Below are 19,934 nucleotides of genomic sequence, written 5' to 3'. Positions count from 1 at the left end.
GCCCCGTGAGAGGTCGGTTTGTCGGCGCTACTGCTGTGACGACTCTTGCAGCAACACACCACAGGCTCTGATTGCTTCGCAACATGTACGCGCCCAGGAGCTTGCAGGTTTCACCATCTCCTTAGTGCCATTTTGAATTCCCTCCATTCCCAGCCCCGCCCTCCGATGCGATGGTATCATTTGCTCTGACACCTAGGATACCAGCACTCGGCGAACCGCCAGCTCGTTACAGAGTTCTCCAAACGAGCGCTGAATGCCACACACTTGGAGCCGGCCTCGTCATCGCCTATCAGAATCGGCTCCTGTTCCAAACCTCGTGGTCTCGTGGCCAGGAACGCCTGAGGCCGATCCACGTTCTCAGCTTGAGTCCAACATCGGCGCCAGTACGCCCAATGGATATGGCAGTATAGCCGTCGAACCTGAAGATCATGTTAAAGCAATGGCAGTCAACTGTCCTAAGGAGACTGGAGGAGGCAATCCCTGTACTGATAGCTCTAAGTCCCATGGAGGACGTCTGGATGTCCAGTGGTTGCCGCCGACATGGAATGGTGATGGCAGGCAGCTTGTCTTTTACTCCAGTGGGCTTATCGATGTATGGAAACTGCGTATCCAAGGATATTTGATACTGGGCAAGTAATTTCTTCTGACTTGTGCCAGAGAATCGTGGAAGGGTTTCGGGTGTTCGCTATAAGGGCTCCGAGAACCAGGCGCATGGCAACCATTATATCGCAAGCTGGTATAACAGTTCAAGACTGAGTGTCGCTATGCGGGAGGGTGGAAGATCCTTCCAACCTGCTCCATCAGCCCATATCACAATCTCATCACACCGTTCCTTGGGTGCCCCACCGGAACGAAAGATACCCGAGAGGTGATCGTCCAGTTTCATGTGTCAACTCAGGCACATTTACATTGTTTATGAAGGGTTGCCATCGCTGTCTCTATTGTAAAGCGATATCTATTAATACAACTTTTACCTGATGGGCTTCTACCCGCAATCCCCAGCGGATCAACATCTACTCTAGAGATAATCTGAGAGATGCTATATGATGATGGAAGCTCTAGTAGCGAACGGCCCGTTGTGGAGTTGTCCGCTCCTCCCGTGATTTTTTTTTTCTGTAATTGCTTGGTTCATGATTTACGCTGCTGATTAACGCTCTGGGCACATACATAACTCAGGGCAATTAGTAGGATGCCAATACTATGGTTGTTCATCCTGGCTTTATGCACAAGTGTGATCGCTGTGCCCGCTGTGCTCGTTGCCCCCATTGCCTATGTTTTGTCGCCGTCTTGCTTGAAGGCGGCAACCGTCAGCAGCAGAGACGGCCCGGTCCATGGGAGGAGCTGCAGGTCTTATGACGAACGACTACTAGCCACAATGTAGTTGATCTAATGTTGTATGCTCAGTCGGATACTGTATGTTAGCTTCTTTCAAAAGACTGCTAAGGTCTTGCTCGCCGCACACCCGGCTTACCTTACTCTAACCCAATTCCCCTCACTCTTCCACACTCTCCTCCTTGTAGTAGACACCAACGCAGTTCAGAATGCTTTCTCTTCCCTGCTGGTCTTGTGTTTGCATTCCCTTTGTTCTATTTTTGATCATGATCTTGGTCCAGCTAGATCGTATCATCAGATCGAATATAGATTGACATAAAAATAGAACATGTGTTTTCTTCTGGAGCATGTCAAGCAGCAATGAGTCCCGAAACTACCGATGATTTCTTAGATATGCATTAGTGGGGATAGATTTTGATCAGCGCAGCTTGAGAACGTGGAAAATCGCAGTGTCTATCCGACCCCGAGTGATAATAATAGTCAATTTACCCTTGTTCGCATGGTCTGTGTGTGCGACCATTGAACGATAATCGCAACTAATGCATACTGTTTACGAAATTAACGACAGAGTAACTCGATTCGGCTAGGTTCGCGGATAAATAGATTGATAAAGCGTTATTTAGGTGGAGCTTAGTGCAGCCCTGTTATCTAGAGTTGAAGCTATGGCAGCCAATAAGATGTAATGCCGGGCGGCGATTCCAGGGCCAGTTGCTAATTATGACCTCTCCTTGCAGTTTATTAATAGGAACAAACCGGGGTAATGGTAGAAGTGGAATCGCTGGATTTGTAGACTCCGGAGCACCCAATGAATGCTGGCCGAACCTATACCGAAGCGCTCAAGATACGGCCGGGCGCGTATGGGAGAAGTCCGGGCGGTTACGGGTTGCTAATTAAGGGATCTTCTTCGAAAAAAGAGAGTTGCGTCGTGCCTCCGGGGCTCCGAGCGTCATTTGCATTCCTTTCTTTTTCCTTTCTTCCTTTCCCCCCACCTTTGCACGGGCCGAGTCCCACTTACTCCGCTGCATGGCAACCAGCACCAACCCCGTTGCACCGGTGGGTTAACTACTGGCTTTGACCAAATCAAAAACTAATCCTGGAAGCTTGGCACGTCTCATTTGACGCCCGTTGGGGACGGGTAGCCAATAACACACATTGAATATCCTTCCCAAATGCTGTGACAGAGATCTATTGGGTCACGATTTACCTGAGGGGAGAAATCGGTATCGCCCATGCGTGGTGCGTCGCTAAACATCTCGTTCTCACCTCACCCTTTTTACTGTTGATGTGAATGTCTCCCGCATACAAGGAAAAAACCACGCATCTCCATGATCACTTGTAGCCATAGCATACAGACCATCTAGATTGTGATAGATGTCCTTGCGACCACAATGGTGTGATAGCAATAACCTGTAACGCTATTCATCTACTCCGCAAGTGTTGGTGTTTTTGGAACTATTGATTGACCAAAGCCAACAGGAACATTCGCTCAACCAACCCGGCGCCATCTCTACGCGCCGACCTCACGTTCGCGCTAAGGACGAACCAAGAGGACCCTGACAAGAACCTATGAGACCGAGGAAGTTCCCTGCAGCCGTCAGAGCTGCGCGTCTAACAGCGCGGGCGTCTCGACCTCCCACGCTCTCTGTCAACCAACATTCCTTCCTTTACTACAGTTCCCGATTTAGCAGCGCCGCGTTTCTATTCACGATCTTCGAGTCTATGATGATTTGCTCTTCGAAATCGGACCCCACAAGGCGTGCATATCAGACCTGTTTTCTAACAATATCCCTTGTCCATCAACCGCTGGGGTTGGCAAAAAATAGCAACTATCAGACTATGCGTATGCTGGCGCAGGTAAACCGCATACTTTATCATATCTACTATCCTGACCAGAATGGCTTCATAAAGAGCAGCTCGATTCCACTCGAAATCTGTCTTCCATCCTCTCAAGGACTCAAGAGTTGAGACCCATCCAGAGGATATCAAAGCATCAATCCAGCTTCACACTTTTGTTCTTCGTCTTGTTTCACTTCTTCTTTCGCACTGCTATCTTTTTATATACTACATTCCAAAAAAATCTTATATCAGATATCGCGTTTCGCACCCCACTTTTCCACCGCACTTCAACCATTGCCTCCGTCCTGCGAACTTCTGGAAAATGTCTTCTCCAATGGCATCTCCTTCCAGCCTGCCTGTCTTGGACGACCCCATCATCTCGGATAGGGACAGTCCGGAAGTCACTGCTAGTCCGGCAGCTGCGGATAATACGGAGGTCACTGGCAGTTCAGAGGCGCCACAGGCTTCTGACAAGCCAAGCGGATCCTCCAACGGCAAGTCCAGACAGAGGTCTCGCTCAGGTATAACTTCCCCCACCACAGCAGGGCTCAGTTGTCACTAAAGAGACAGGGCTACCTCAGGCTTAGCTCTTGATCTGGTTGCTAATCATGTCATATCCAGGCTGCTTCACCTGTCGGGTGAGGAGAAAGAAGTGCGACGAGTTTCGTCCAAACTGCGCCGCATGCACCAAGCTTGGGCTGAGGTGTGAATACCGGACTCCTCAGTGGTGGGCGACGGTGGAGATGCGCAAGAGGCAGAAGGAGAGGATAAAGCAGAGAATAAGGCAGACCAAGATCATGGAGAAGGAGGGTGGTCTCCAAGGTAAGTACTCCGCGCATTACAAATGCCTAATATGGTGTCCAACCTAGTATCACGTACAGAGTACCGGGATCGGATTTCAGCACTCGCACGGCGCCCTCCTGTTAATGCGCCCCCTCGCACCCCCCGCCCCGCGTTCGCAGAGCTCCCCAGAGCTGTCAGCCAGTCTCTCCCGACGCCCGTCAGCCCCGGTGATGACCAGTTGAAGTCCCAGCAGGATGCCGTGCTTCAGAGTATGGGTCTGGGTTCGTCCCCGACCTTGCCTCAAGGCACTTCGTCCGTTCCGGTCAACACGTTCACATTACCCATCCTGGGATCTTCCTCACACACTTCAGCACTTCCTCCCACTCCGACGTCGGCCCTCTCGACTTCGTCTTTCCCTCAGTCCCCGGCTTACCCCCACGCTTGGTCCATGATGTCGAGTCCAGCTATGCCGACGTCTGCGTCTTCCGGTCTTTCGCATCTGCCTCCCTCAACGCCTCTCCTCTCCAGCACTGAGTGGAGTCAGCCAAGTCTCAGTCCAGTTCAGTCAAGTGCGCAGCAGTCCTTCAACCCTGTGGACGGTGGTGCTCCACTGTTCGGAGGTGCCCAGAAGCCTCCTCTGTCAGAGACCTTGCGCAGCTTGATCTCGGTAGGAGACCGTGCCCTTCCACTTCTCGACCACTTCGCCGACCATGTTGTGCATCTCGTTTTCCCCATCCTCGAAGTGAGACCCGGTCCTGCTTTGCATACCAAGGAAATTCTCGACTTGATGCAGACTAATAAGTCCTATCTCCACTGCTGCCTGAGTGCATCTGCGATTCACCTGAAGAACAGTCTCCGCCTCAACGACCAAATGGATCATGACATCATGGAGCATCGTTTCACCGCAATCAACTATCTCACTGAGATGTTGGATAACAGCACCGGCCACTCACAGGTAATGGACGCGACACTCGGTCTGATCTACTATCACTCGTCGGTTGCCACCACGGAAGACTACTTGTCCGACATCCCTTGGAGCTACCACTTCCAGGGTGTCTCGAACCTCATCAAGAAGCTCAACTGCGCACCCAGTCCCATGAATATCACACTCATCGCTTGGGTAGATATCCTTGGAGCTACAATGATTGGTAAAACGCCCCAGTTTTCCCACACTTATCGCCAGAAGCACACGTGCGGCATAAGCTCTGGGCTGCAGCATATGATGGGCTGTGATGATCGCCTCATGTACCTGATCTCGGAGATTGCGTGTCTCGAGTCCCTGTGGAACAGTGGAATCATTGATGAGCAGTCACTATTCCAGCATGTTTCGGCCATGAATGACCAGATCAACTGGACAGAGGCCACTGAGTCCCCAATTGGGGCACTTTACGATGTTAGCGGGGCCATCCAGTCAGAAGAGTTGGCCAAGCTTGTGACAGCCATCTTCCGTATCGCTGTTCGCCTTTATCTGCACAGCCTCCTTCCCAATTTCGACAGCTACGACGCTACAGTCTTGAGCTGGGTTGCAGCTATGGGTGATCTTCTGCAGACTATTCCAGCGGGGCCTAGTGGCTTTGATCGATGCCTGGCCTGGCCTTTGTTCATCGCGGGTCTGTACTCCGCTCCTCCCAGTCTCTTCCGGAAGACCCTGGCAGAGAGAGTTGCAGCACTGCGGTTCCTAGGCGACTTTGGGAGTATTGGTCGGATGTATCAAGTCCTGAAGGAGGTCTGGAGGCTTTCAGACGAGACTGGTCGTATTCCTGGAAGCGGTACCAGGCCTCCCAAGAAGCCGACCAACCCCACTCTCAATGATACCGCCACTCATCCATCACAGCTGATGCAGCGGGTGCAGGAAGTCGAGGAAGGCGGGGATCTTGGAGAGCAGGAAGCCGACGAGCTGGAGCAACAGGAAGTGGAGGAGCCCCAGCAGGAGTCTAAGTATATCCACTGGCGAGAGGTCATGCGGAGTAGGAAGTGGGAATATCTACTGCTCTAGCGGATTTCCCCTTGAAATGGCACGAAGATCCTTGCAATGCTTATTTCCATGAGCAGTTGAAAGGTGAAGAAGGAAACGATGGGATGAGGTGACAAACCGACCGAAGGGGAACAAGACGCGCAACTTTATGACCGCATCGATCATAGGTGTCACTGACATGTCAATGCACAGGTGCACCGATTGAGTGCAGTCTTTTGTTTCTTTTTATATCTATTTCAATCCTTGGCGTTGGCGTTGGTGTTGGCTTTGGCTGTTGCTTGTTGGAGTTGGTGTGGCTTTTTGACATTTGGAGTTTTGTTGGGGTCACGCGGTGGCTATCTGAAGTTATGGAGTTCGGTTGGAATTTCGCAGTGGCTATCTGATTTTCTGAGCTTTTTGACGTTTGGAGTTCCACTGGGCTTACGCAGTGGGTATCTAACTTTTTTTTTTTTTTCTTTTTTTTTTTCTGGGCTTTCTGTTTCCCTGCTCCTCTCCATTGCGCGTCCTCTTCTCTTCCCTCCTCCCGTCTATCCCCTTGTTTACCCAAATTTCGTTGCCCTTCTGTTCCATATCCAAGGTGGTGTGGTAAGTATTTGATGTTTCTGACCCTTTGAGTCATTTTTCTACATTTTCACTATCAATACTTTCGCTCTGGGCTCTGGCTAGTCAGTGATTACTCGCATTCTTCACCCTATTCTCCTTTCTCCTTTCCGCTGATATTCGAACCACACCAACTATCCACTTTCCCTGACCTCTATTACTCCTTCGATTCTACCTTTCTTCTACTGTTCTTCTTATTCTTCTTCATTTCTCTTTGCTACTACTTCTTTCACCTTTCCTTCATGATCTGACTAGCCATCATTCCTATGCCCCAACACTCTTATATATCGACGCTTGCTCATATGTTACGCCAACGTGATTTCCCTTCACACTCTTTCGATGCTTGCTTTTATAATTTGTTCATGATTGATGATTACTAGTATATATTCCCTCGTTATACCATCGTTCTGTTTTGCTTTTGCTTCTTGCTTCTTGCTTTTTGATTTTATTACTGCTCTTGCTGCTGACTTTGCTGTTCCCACTATATCCTTTCGTTAACTGTTAACGAGGCTCTCTGTTTGCTAGTCAGTTAATGCGAATTTGACCGTTCTGCTGAAAACCTCCACCGTAGAAGACACAACCTAGCTAGGGGTAATACGTAGACATCGTCTGTTATGTTACTGGTGAGAATTCCATACAAGAATCTCGGAGCTTTCACTGGGTGCAATGTTCCAAATATAGAAAAGGGCAGTGGAGCATACACAGTTATGTTGCATGAACGGCACTTAGCAATACAACGCAAGCACTTGTTCATACGGCCTCCACCACCTTTCTGAGTATTGTATTATTAAGACATTCACTGCAGTCAGGCGTCATCTGATCCTCCGCCACCTCTGCTTGAGTGGCCTCCGACCATCATCTTGGGATTTGAATAGATCAAATACATACAGCCAACCCTGCCTCTCGTGGGCCTATTCTGAGGTTGTATATAGACCACTAACGTACCTATGAACTGTAATAGGATGTACATCCACTGTTTCCAAATCACCGAGGACTCGACGAACTCCAAAGAGGCTCACAAGCATAATTTCAAATTCAACCACAGTCAATGACCCCCAAATGCTACCTAGTGCAAGAATGGTGGAAACAATTAGAAAATTCGCGATTTATATACCAATCCCTCCGGTCCATCTAACTCATCCATAAATGAGAATGGCGAAAGTTCGAAACGAACCCCACTCATGCAAGGGAACGAGCTCAGTCTTCGTCCCTCATCAACATGCAACTATGATTCGCGCTTTACTGTCTATCAGAAGTACTAAAGGAATCTGAGATTTTCTACTCAGACCCGAAAGAGGACGTCGCTATGAAGCAGGTAGAGATGGACGTCTACTACCATCATAGGTACATGACTTCGGATCGTCTTACGACGTTACTTTTGTGAAGGACGAATCCATCATACGCGAACTGAGCGTACAATTATGCCTCTGCAGCTGCAGCCTTTCATGATACATTAAGGACCAAGTAAGGGAGATGCGCCTTCTCCAACAAGTAACGGCAGAGATATGCTTTGGGGGAACTTGAGCGAAGGCCGGATCCAAGAGCTGGCCTACGGCTACTTAAATGTTCAAACGCACGTCCCATCTAGACCTTTTCTCGAAAGTCTGACAAGCGCTAGTAATATATAACCACGTGGCGTTGGCAATGATAGTACAACATTTAATAACAGAGAATAGCGTTCCTTAAGAGAGAATAGGACTACCAACAATAAGCTCATCATGGTCCTCCAACTCCCCAACATTCTAACCTTATATCTAGGCCACATGACCGAGGTTTCACTCCTTCCTGGACGATGTGGCTTCAACTCTCAGCAATCTGCTGTGGAGGAACATCGTATAGTTGGCATAAAAGCAATCCTATGTTGGCGTAACTACTTGAAGCTCACCGACAGACCTGTCCTGTACTTACGCAAACCACCAAGGTACTGTTTATTTCATCATTACCGCTAAAAGCGACTAGCAGAATCCTCGAAGTTAAGGCCGCGATGTACCAGTTAGCTTCTGATGAAAGCTTTTAGTGAAGGATCTCACTCAATACATGCGCTCCACGTGGGCCACGAGCCATGAGTGCCTTTCAAGGTCATACATCGACATTAAGGAGCGACTAAAGCAGAGCATGGACATCAAACATCGCGAAGACTTCATCTGATAGGACATCAAGGACAAATAAGAAGGCTGCAAGACACCTAGTCCGGAACCAACCGCTCGTAATAGTATCTAGCGTGGTATTACACAATTTTCACGAGTCAGTATCATCCTTCGAAAGCCGCATATGCTTAAACGTGAGCTAAATACACTGCCACCCAAAATAACTACCTAACTTTCATACAAGGAAGCCATTCCCACCAGCGCCTACGCGCTGAACTGTGCATAAGCGCAGCCCAACCGGTGGAACGAGCTCCCACGAAGCCTTTCAACGAGGCAGCCATCATCCAAGCAATCCATCATCATCATAATCCTACACAATACACTCACTTCTAATCAATATACGTTGATAGTAACAGCAACAACACAAACAAGCTTTCCACTCTCTTCCCACGACCCAACAACTAAGATCAAACCAAAGTTAATTCAGTAAAAACCACATCAATCCCACCTAACGTGAGCGGTTCATTCCTTTCCCGTGCGAGCCTACAGCACATACACAAAACCAAAACCAAGCAATGACCTCGTAAGTACGCCCTAAGAACATAGCTATCATCAAACCCAAAGGGAAGGAAATCTCATCTAATCCCAGAAATAGGAGAGTACAGAAAATAATATAAGGGAAAAAGATACACAAATAAATAGCAAAGATAATTTTGATACCTGGTAAACAGCCATACCCATCAAGCGCGTAGACCATCCCAACTACCCTATCAGCATCCAAGAAACAGGATGTAGCCGCGCGGACGGCACAGCCTCAAATCCGGTCCAAGCACAGCGGAAGGGAAAAGCTGACCAATGGGTGATTCCCACGCGGCTCGCTCGCGTGTTGGAAGGAATGCGCTCGGGATTTTATGTAATGCATACGTGATTTCGTAGGATTGCGTTGAGCTTGGATGCGATTGTTCTGTATGGAGTTTTGATTGGGTGGTTGGTTGGACAGGTGGCTGGAGCACGGTGGGAGGATGCGATCCTGGAGGATTCGGAGAAAAGGGTTATCTTTCATTGTTTGGACTACTTACTTTGGTGTGCTTCGTAGGCGGATTATTCCTTCTATAGAGTTCGGGGGCTGGTGATTGGCTTCATTGGTCTAGCTAGGCCATTTTCTGATTTACTGGTTGGTGGTCATAGCGGGGGGGGAGGAAGGGGGGTGTTTAGTAGAGATCGTAATTTATTTCAAGAAATCAATGCGGATGTTATGGTACTTGAGCGATGGATAAGCAGATGAGTAATAGACCAGAAGAACGCATGCATCATATCATAGTAAGCGGAACCAAAAAACAGATAACGAATGCCAGAATCACCAATCATAACGAACAGTAACGCCTTTCCAGTAGTAGTGCCAGACAGCATGCATACCCGAGGCAATAACAACGAATGAATCAACCCAATGATAACCCGTGAGACCGCAACCAGAAACCATACAAAGCATAACGCATCACCAGCCATGTATAATGCATCCGTGAACTATGAGATACAGTGGTTTTGGGTGCTCCTGGATCCTGTCCAGTAGTAACAGTAGTGAAACAACATCATAGAAAATCGTCAAACCGTCTTAAGTGTTGCGACGGTCAAGATTTCTTCTCCGCTTGCCCTGCGGCGGAGGGTCCAGCTGGGGAGCCCGCTTATACTTGATTGTAGTAGTCACGACCTGTCGGACAGTGAAGGAGTTTCCTGCCTCGCTGACAGGGGACTCAAAGGTACGAGTCCGCCAATCTGAGGGAGAGAAAGGCGAATGAAGAGGGTGTCCGCTCCGAGGAGACTCAGACGATGGAGTATAGACGTATGGTGGGGGTAGGCGCATGCGCTGGACAGGGCCTTTCGAGGTGTATAGAGCATTGGGTGCTTGATGCAATGAGTTGCTAGCACTTCTTGAAGGACGGCTGCTGGGAAAGGTGGTAGACGTGGTGCTGGAAGGCGCAGAAGTAGGAGGCGAACGAGGCTTATCGGCCATGTACTTGTAGAAGTTTGCCCGAGACGTCGTGGGACTGGAAAAGATGGGACTAAAAGTGTTGAGGAACTCTGTGTAGGCAGAAGGAGGAGTGATGGTAGCCTCATTATCCTCGTCTTTCTTGTCATCGTTGGCAGGTCTGTCCAGGTCGAGACATGTTGTGAACGTCCGCTCACGAAGCTCAGAGGGGAAGGTCAAGTGCTTGGGAGCCGTCGTCGTCAATGGATGGAGGGTTGGCCTTGTTGGAGCCATGTTGGTGTAAGGAAGATGATAAAGGATGTGTCCAAGGAGAAGGGGAGCAGTAAAGATGTGTAGAAGATTGAAGGGATGAGTTGAAGTATTTGAGTGGACTGTGTGGCAGTTGATTGAAGATGGTGTTGAGAGATGAGGGTTTGGACACAGGGAGAGATCGAGCCCTTTATCTAGGCAGAACCAACGAGCGAAGGACTATCTTTCGTGGCCTTCTGGCAATGGCAGGATCTATGGATAGGCGTCAGAACCATATACATCCCGTCAGATGTCAGGCGTAAAAATACCGAAATTCCGTAACAAACGGTATTAATACAGAGTTATGCGTATGTATGACCGCCAGGGCTGAGTATTACCTAACCTGGCCTGGTTAGCACGTTCAGCTGTCCAAAATAGCAACCTGCAATCGATCCACCTACTATGTATCTGACAGCAAAATAAGAACAGCGTGCGGTAGGGATTATTGCACAGCCTGGAGACAGGGTTTCCAGCCTTGTATGAAGTTCAACGTGGCAAAGTTGGTCAATCGTGAAGGATCCCGTTGAGCTAGTGAAGGTCCGCAGTCCCGCTGATGACCCCGATAGTTTGCAGTAAGGAAGGGTACAAAGTGAAAGATCAATTAAGATTCTTGATGATGATGATGATGATGATAGAACTCAATTTTGAGCAGGAATATTACCTTCTTTTATATCTATTTCGAAGAGACTTCTTCCTGTCTGTAAACACCGGAGTATGCGCATCTAGCATTGTCGCGCGCCATCTGAAGCAAGTTTCATGTCGACGACCCCTTTCCTTCAGCATCTTGACGGATATTCTCCTCAATTCCTCTGCATTATCTCGTCTGTGGTTTGTTGAAGCAACGCGCGCGGTTCTACAGCCAGTGTTGACCCGATCATTGCCACGGTGAAGGCAAAACATGGGGTGGTTCGAAACATGCTCCTGCAGTACTAACGACGTGTGTGGTATAGTCTGCAGAAGATAATCCAGGGTGAATTGCGACAGAAACGCCTTCAGCATGTTGCGGCCCAATCGTAAAGCATTAATCAAAACTTCTAATCGCCATGTCTGTTTCAAAGATGGCCCCTTACATGGCAACGTCGAGGATATGGCGTTCTGCGGAGGTGACTGGACCCTGGCCCTAAGCGATTATGATAAGCCATGCCGGTTGTTGCCAATGGGAACGATGTCGATTGCCGCTTCGCTTTTCCAAAACACAGAAGCGGGAAAATGCATGCATTGTTCTCAAGTACCTTCTCTGCTTTTGACCAGTAATTATCGTCGAGGCAGTGTTTTGGCCGAGCTGTGCTACGTCCTAACGCCCGTAAGAGACTATGCCGGGTAGTGTGCTAAGCGCCTATTTACTCCGTGGCTCGTTCTACCGGCGCGCTTAGACAACAAAACAGTTGTTGGTGCATTTTATTGACTTGAAGACATGAACGAGTGTCTCCCTCGCAAAATAAACGATTGTTATGGTGACATCTTTAGGGAAGAAGGCTAGCCTCGATGATGTGCAACATAACTATTCATCACCATTTACCCCGCTCTTCTAGCAAACCTGCTGGTTCGCCATCACATTACCATCCGGAGGATGCACCACACAATAACATAAAACTATGAGTGTGATATCATCTCCACAATTAAGCAATCGGCGCCTGGGTGGACCATTCAGTGCCATCTTTACAATATGATTGGAACCTGGGGGGGTTAGGTATCTAAAAACAGCAACACACACCATCTGCTGTGATACTATATTAAGCGCAATGACAAGGTTGAATCACTGCACCAATCATGCTTCGAATAGCTGATCTCCTGGAACCGATTCAACGTATGGGCTGCTCAAATTCTTCTCGTGCATGTTCAGGAAGATGGTGCCTCCAATCATGCGCAGTGCTAAGCGCCGGGCAAAATATTCTTGGCAACCGGCACCCTGAGCGGGTACTAAGATTAGATCTACCGCTGTTCTAAGAATATGATCCCTGCTCAGGTTATTTTTGGATTCCTACTACACGCTATCTTAACCTCACGGCTACACCTCCAGTATTTACTGGATCTTAATAGCACTGGGAGCGCTGTAGGAAAGTATTTGGGTTGCTTATAAGATGTCTTTTGTTCTGTTTCATCTCATATCAACCTTGGATTGATCTGAAAATGAACCAAGATCGCCTTCTTAACCCAGCATCAACAGTCCATTGCAACCACATATGCTTAGTCTCAAATGACTATCAAACCCCACACCTCCGCAACTGCAAAGCAAATTTGGATCAGCCAATCCAATGGCAGAGTTCAAGCGGCGCGCTGATCCGAACCTCGCTCGTATTAACCTGCTAGCAAATCCCCATCCCTCATCAACCCCCGCCACCCTCTGCAAACCTGAATACCCAGCTGATCTATGGTCGACTAGTCCGTCGCTTCGTCGCACGAATACCCTTAGTGCATAGCTCAGGCTTTCTACAACCAGAAATCTACCATCATTATAGCTTGTTCTATTCTTATCTCTCCCCATGTGGTCCCTTCCGCGCTTATTGAAATGTGCTTCCAATGTGCTGACCGAATCATATCAGGTTGCTCTTCACTAGTCAAACAAGCGTCCTTCTCATCCCGCAAAGTTCGGAATCATACTTGCATGTCATCAACCTAAGTGCGTATCTCTCTTCCCATCACACACCCTCATTATCCCTTGTCCCCACTATGAGCGCGATCTACTCCTGTTGAGGGATATCCCCCGCCTCGGGGTTGTTAATTATAGATCATACTATCGATTGAGCGCTTGCATCGACCTCCTGTTCCCCTCATCTCCTGTCTATCCTTCTGTTCAGCTGCATGAATGACTACTTTGTATGTCATTCTTAGTATGTTCGTACGATACTGTATCGTACACACAGGGATTGTCCCTCCATCGATCCAGTCGGATGCATTTTTCTTCTACCCAGCTATCTAACTTCTTACTCCATGCTTAATCACACAATTGATCACATCCATTTCTAAAAAATGGATCAACCCCCCTAGAACTGTATAGGGCGAGCTCCTTCTCTGCCTTTTTTGGCGCTTTCCATCAAGGTTGTCGGTTATGACTTGCTCTTCGGATCATCTGCTATAATTAGTAGTCAACACTTCATAGCATCATTCATCATGAGGACGATCTTCAGTGTGAAGGACATCCGGCTCATTGCTGTTGTCCTCTACCCCTCGTAGGGCTAACGAGGGGTATACCCACCTTCATCACCACATCAGCCTCTACCTTGGTCACTAAGCCTTCAGTCAGGCCCACAAAATGCAGGTGTGGTTTCACACAATATCGCACAAACACATGTCCGTCATGCATACCCCTCATTCTCTATGCATTTATGTGTCGGGGATTCATCTAGGGAACCAAAGTATGTCCGACGACTCTATCTACTACAATACTCTAGTCACTTTTCGTCATGGCCTGGAAGGTTGCCTTGTCTACAAGCTCCTGCATATATCACGCCTTGTCCATACTACATAAGTATGCATTGTCGGTGACTAGTATGTGTAGAGCACTTCGCTTATAACATCCTACCCCTCCCAACTTACCCCTTCAGCCTTTCTTCCTTCCCGTCTTAAGCATAAACATACTAGACTCGACCTCAGCCGGTATCATATGTACACCTTGCACACTTATTAACCCGCACCTAGAGGGTCCTTCTCAAGCTATTCCCACAACAAATGTGCCTTTTCCCTTCCACACACCGTTAGGGCCGGGTCGTCTCTGGATTGATTGCAACCGCTGTTTCATTTATCCTGCGAAGCAGTGCCCCATCAAGTCACATTAACGGGTTCAGCTTAGCCCATAAGCCCACCCCTCAATTCTTTGCTGACCAAGAAGTTTCATAATCAAGTCAACCACTAGGAGAAAATCCAAAAGACTGACCCCGGCGTCAGCAGCACTACTACCTCCTGTCACCCATAACTTTTCAACAGGACCATCTCACATACACCAACCATGTTATCTACAATCACCACTCCCTTTCACTCTTTCTGCTCATTCATCTATTTCCTATTCATACGATATTCTTACATAACCGGCCATGGCCCCTAGAAGTCTTTATATTCACATAAAACGTAGTCATACTCCTTTAATGTCGAGCCATAACCCAAGTGCCTCAACCAAACCAACCCAACCTGTCTTATCCCATCAACATCAACATTATCCAAGAAAACCTTCCAACCTTCTCCTTCGTCAAACACCATACCCACCACCTCCTACACCAATACACATCATCCACCCCAGCAAGCCCTCCCACATGCCCAATTTTCACTCCACCCAACGCCCTACTACTTTCACTCCACCCATCAACCCCTCACAATCACACCTACCCTACTAACCACAACCTTTTTAGTCTTCACCAATCTAATCCAATACCAACACATCACTCACTCCCTAGAGCACGAATTACCCCATCAACTATTTCGCGCGCACAATAGCCCAGATAAGAGCATGACCCACCAAGGGCAATCAACTGGATACAGGTCCATCGCCCTACGAACAGGCTAGCATTAAGAGTCCTTGATCAAGGTGGTAAGAAAGAGCTTATGGTAATGGTGTGTTGTCTGATATGGCTTCAGATGGGTGCTGGTGAAGCAGGCACTCTTATGGGTCTGTATCTGAATTTGATTCGGCGATTACTTAAAAAGTGTCATGGCGGCCTTGGATTAATTAGGGTGCCGGTCTTGCTAGATAGGTTACTGTATCGATTAATAGAATACTTGATTCATATCCCAGGACCTAATTAGTTGGGTCTAGTGTGGACGTGCAGAGTACTAATACGCTGCTGCTCCGGGTAAGTCCACTGCAGTAATCTCTATGACGTGGGCGAGTTGACTGGTAAGCACTAGTCTTAGAGTTAATGATGATGTGTGGCTGTCTACAGCATAGGAAAATCAATAAACCCAGATGCATCGCCCGATTATTGAATTGAGAGTAGACTAGTACAAAAATATCATGAATGCCACCCATATTCCAAGAGCCGTAAATCATTCAAATCCAACCCATATACCAACAGCCTATTAGTTAATACCGGGACCTGCTATATACATAAGGCCCCACTAGATGTACAAGGAAATAATCAAAAATCAAACCGTGGTATCATGTCGCACAGTCGTGGTGAACAGAGTGGTATCATAATCGAGAAGATGAAAAAGCGATGAAATCGGAAGAAACAAACGAGGGACTTGAACCGCATCCAAAATGAAAGAAATAAACAGCTGAAAGAGTTGTCACATTTACTCTTCAGTCAACGCGTCATCTCCAGTCTCGCGCCATTCCTTGGATCGTTCGGTCAGGCGTCGCACACCTGCCACACGCTGGGCCCAGTGGGCCTCAGACGGCGATCGGAAAGTATAGGCCCTTTGAGAGGAGATTACACCGATGCCTTGCAACACAGCCTTGCGCGAGTCTCTGGAGAATACCGCAGGATGGTTGATCCATTCCAGCGCCGACTGCAGGTCTGCGTCCAACGCCGTTATGGTCTGACCATCGACTGCAGACACAGAAGTGATGGTCGCCGTATCCGAAGCCGCCGACGAGTGACCATCAAACATAGACGACTTGGGTGAAGAAGAGGTAGGAGTGTCTGCTCGGCTACCGGAGTCGCTGGTACCCGCTGGCCTGGCGCCGGGGGGCAGAGGAGGAAGACCACCCTTGCCCAGGCCCTTCAGGATACTGCGAGTCTCGGTCAACAAGTGTTGCGCACGGTCATGCTGGCCACGGGACACCAAGGTCAAGGCCCGCGTCAGCATGTCGGACGTCAGAAGCTCCATGCGTCGTTGAACGATAGATGGATGAGGAGGGATGGGTGGGCTAGACGGGCGACCAGGTTTGGCTTTCGGGTTAGGTGGAAGCATAGTAATTGCCAAAAGCGACGGTCTTGGAGAATGAGTAAGATGGCCTTCCCGCAGGAAGTCACCATAGGTCAGGTCTGCCTGGATAAGGGGGACCTCCTCAACGCTCGCCACACGCTGATCATCGCCATCAGACATGCCCCCTAGTGCCTCTAGCCCTGACACCAGGCTCTCCCAGGCATCTTGAGGCGTAGTGTCTTGCGTGGAGTTGTCAGGAGGGATAACAAGCTGGACCAGAACGTCGCGCTTGTCGCCAAAGCGCAAGTCTCCCAGAGCTGCTTCCGCATCACGACCAGTAGCCCGTTTGGTGGTATGCAGAGCTCCACTAATCTTCACGAACTTGGCAGGAGAGCCCTCGGGCAGACGAAGCTTCAGTTTCACGTTCTGGTGGGAGGTAGTCTGCAGTGCGCCCAAGCAACCAGCGACACACTCGCGAAGCATCATCCAGTCCTTCACGTAGACGTATGAGCCTTTGGTTCGGGTAGAGAGTTCAATAATAGTGTCCGGTTTGTGGGTCAGTCCAAGGCCGAAGGAGTGGATGTTAACCCTGCAAGCAATCAGCAAATCGTCCATTGGACCAGGGATCAAAAATAACTTACTTGGCAGCTTCAGCTCTGGACACAACAAAATCGACGCTATCGGGATCAGAGGTGGATGTATCACTGATTAGAAGGATGGTAGAGATGGGGTTCGACGACTTTCGTTGCATGAGCAAGTCCATGGCCACGTTAGCACCCTCGACCACATCTGCACGAAGACTCTTCTGTCCGACAGGTCTGATGGACTCAAGGATCTTAGGCCATCCACCCCAAGACTTGGTGGTCATTCCCACTATTGGGACGCCTCCACTGCTAGAACCAAACGTCACCAGTCCCATACGGTCGCGAGGGCCAAGGCTTTGTACGAGGAATCTTAGTGCATCCCGAAGGAGCGTGATCTTCAGTCCTTGCATGGAAGAAGACACTGGAATCACGACTACAAGGTCGAGAGGAATATGGATGGAGGGCGCTGGGCTCTCGTTGCCCATGCTCGTATAGTCTGTGATGGCCGTGTTGATTGATCGGGCGGCCCCGTAAGACGAATTGATCGAGGCCTGTCGTTTGATTGGGTTGTTCCGGTATTCCTCCTCCTCTGCGCCAGAATTATCATAGTCGTAATCATTGTTTGGAGACGTGCTCTCAATGGGATGAAGGTCGAGAAGGGAACGGCGCCAGAGCTCTAACTGACTGCGGTTCGGGAAACGAAGGTAAAAGCAGGGAAGCTCACTGACCGACAGGTTCAGTGCAAGGATAGGCTCGTCTGCAGCAGCTTCCATGCTGTTGAGGTGCTTCTTGATGAGAATGGAACCCTTCAAGGTGCACCGGGTTGGTTTCGGCTTGGACTGATCATCGTCATATGGACGGCGCTGGGTGTTCTTCTTCTCCTTGACGCAGATGAGCATTTCTCCGAAGAGATAACATTCCAATTCCTGCCAGGATGTACGGTCTTTCCCCACACTCATGTGGCCGTGCAAGCGGAGCTTTCCAAATCTGAGTTTCCGTCAGCGTTGCAATTTTGTAACGGCCGAATTGAGTCACCTACCGGTTGAATTCCAGGCCGTGCCAATTGTCCACCTTGTTCCGCAGGTCCTCTGCTAGATCGTCCAGGTTCTCCTGGCTTTCATAAGGAATTGGTTTCGGCTCCTGGTTAGGGGGGAAACGCATTGCGCCGTAAGGTTCGTCTTGGGGCTGGTCTTTGCCATTCGCAGTTAGGTCGCTTGCATCGGGCTGCCAGCTGCCCTCAGGCACTTCCACCGTTATCAGACACGTCAAAGACTGCTGCTGGCGTGAGCGATTTAGCGTCGGGAACTCGCTGCGGATTGTCACCGTTGGCGCCGGGATGGGATTCTTCGTGACAGCGGGACGGGGGCTGAGGTCAGACTCCATAGCTTGCACGTCGTAATCATGGCGTCTTCCATTGGCGGCATGTTGATGCGACTCATTATAGTCCGATGAACCAGCAACACTTCCGTTCCGCGAGTGATGTTGGCGGGATCCCATGGTCAGTCGTTCGACCCGTTCGCGGTGGCTGCTATTGTCGCGGCTGTCGCGTCTGACGTAAGTATCCCGACTGTCACGGTTATGTGGCCGGCTTCCTGCATGACTTCCAGCATCACTGGGCCGTCGTGCTTGAGCTGGAACAGGTTCCCAGGGAGGAAGATTAGACATGCCACTTCGATGAGTCGCAGCGTCACTAGTCACAGAGCGGACAATATTGCTGAGCTTCTCTGTATGCGGTAATGATCAGCACAACCGTTATTCCGATCCCTGCAAGGGAGAGAACACCTACCAAGATCCAGCATATTTCCCCCACGGCTAGTATCAAGCCCTAACGGCGCATCGCATGTTGGGCAGTACTGGCCCTCGAATTCGCGAATATATTCGTAGAAGCAGGCTTCATGTGAGACATGAGTGCAGGAGAATTGGAGAACACGTTCACCGCGCAAGGTATGTTCTAGTGGCTCGTCGCAGATGGCGCACTCAGTGCCGACGAACGTTCTGTCTCTCCGCGTCCGAGTGCGGTCAACATCCATTAAGCCCGCCATTGGCCTGCCTGACCTGGAGTTGAAGGACACGCGCGACGAGTTGTGGGAATCAGACGGCCAGCCGGGGTCTTGCTGGCTGGAATAGACGGAGTTGGCTGTGGTAGAGGGGGCGCGAGACCGGGCAGTATGAGCAGAGTAGCCGGTTCCAGGGCGCTCTAGTGGTATATAGGTGAAGGTTCGGGGTGGAGGAGGTGGCGAACGAGATTTGGAATTAGAAAAGAAGTCTGCCAATATATTGGATTTGTCACAGTCAGTGGTGATGAAGTGAGATGGGAGGCCAGGTAAAGAGCAGAGAGGCCAAGACGGACGACAGCAAAGACAAAGCAATGCAGTCGTCTCACATAACAATAGTTAATAGAAGGTTTTAAAAAAATGAGTCAACGTTCTAATTCACGTGCTGGCCCCAAGGAGGGTATAGCAATGAATGAACTGTAATGGATAAGGGACTAAAAAAGTCCTGAGTGCTCAAGAAGGAAACGAACGGGGGGACAGCTCCAGCAAAAGAGAGGAGAGACAGTGAAAGAAAGAGAGATAAGGAGGGAAAAGGAGAGTGGATGAGCAGACAGCAACCAGAAGAAACAGAAAGAAAAGGGCAAAAGTGCAAATGATAACCAGAAT

General features: G+C 49.2%; 4 protein-coding genes across 4 annotated transcripts; 2 read left to right on the top strand and 2 right to left on the bottom strand.

The window, feature by feature from the left end:
- Positions 1-88: 88 nt before the first annotated feature.
- Positions 89-960, top strand: BO88DRAFT_406785 (uncharacterized protein). The gene has a single exon (XM_025707246.1). It carries the CDS (start codon positions 254-256, stop codon positions 635-637), a length of 384 nt encoding a protein of 127 aa, XP_025560110.1. The 5' UTR covers positions 89-253; the 3' UTR covers positions 638-960.
- A 2,542-nt stretch (positions 961-3,502) lies between these two features.
- Positions 3,503-6,040, top strand: BO88DRAFT_489874 (C6 transcription factor rosa; the record flags this gene model as incomplete). The annotated part of the gene is made up of 3 exons (XM_025712738.1): positions 3,503-3,689; positions 3,790-3,990; positions 4,050-6,040. 3 exons carry the CDS (start codon positions 3,503-3,505, stop codon positions 5,945-5,947), a joined length of 2,286 nt encoding a protein of 761 aa, XP_025560109.1. The 3' UTR covers positions 5,948-6,040.
- A 3,788-nt stretch (positions 6,041-9,828) lies between these two features.
- On the bottom strand, positions 9,829-11,120 carry BO88DRAFT_406783 (uncharacterized protein). Its single transcript, XM_025707245.1, has one exon. It carries the CDS (start codon positions 10,871-10,873, stop codon positions 10,226-10,228), a length of 648 nt encoding a protein of 215 aa, XP_025560108.1. The 5' UTR covers positions 10,874-11,120; the 3' UTR covers positions 9,829-10,225.
- Positions 11,121-16,114: 4,994 nt separating this feature from the next.
- Positions 16,115-19,316, bottom strand: BO88DRAFT_346401 (vWFA and PH domain-containing RING finger protein; the record flags this gene model as incomplete). Its single annotated transcript, XM_025703336.1, has 4 exons — positions 16,115-17,279; positions 17,332-18,261; positions 18,314-18,998; positions 19,061-19,316. The coding sequence occupies 4 exons, from the start codon at positions 19,314-19,316 to the stop codon at positions 16,115-16,117; spliced, it is 3,036 nt and encodes a 1,011-aa protein (XP_025560107.1).
- Between the last annotated feature and the right edge of the window lie 618 nt (positions 19,317-19,934).

This window comes from Aspergillus vadensis (assembly GCF_003184925.1).
Source record: "Aspergillus vadensis CBS 113365 unplaced genomic scaffold BO88scaffold_21, whole genome shotgun sequence".
Taxonomy (NCBI): Eukaryota; Fungi; Ascomycota; class Eurotiomycetes; order Eurotiales; family Aspergillaceae; genus Aspergillus; species Aspergillus vadensis.
Note: the sequence above shows the minus strand (reverse complement) of the source record. Positions and strands in the feature narration are given on the sequence as shown.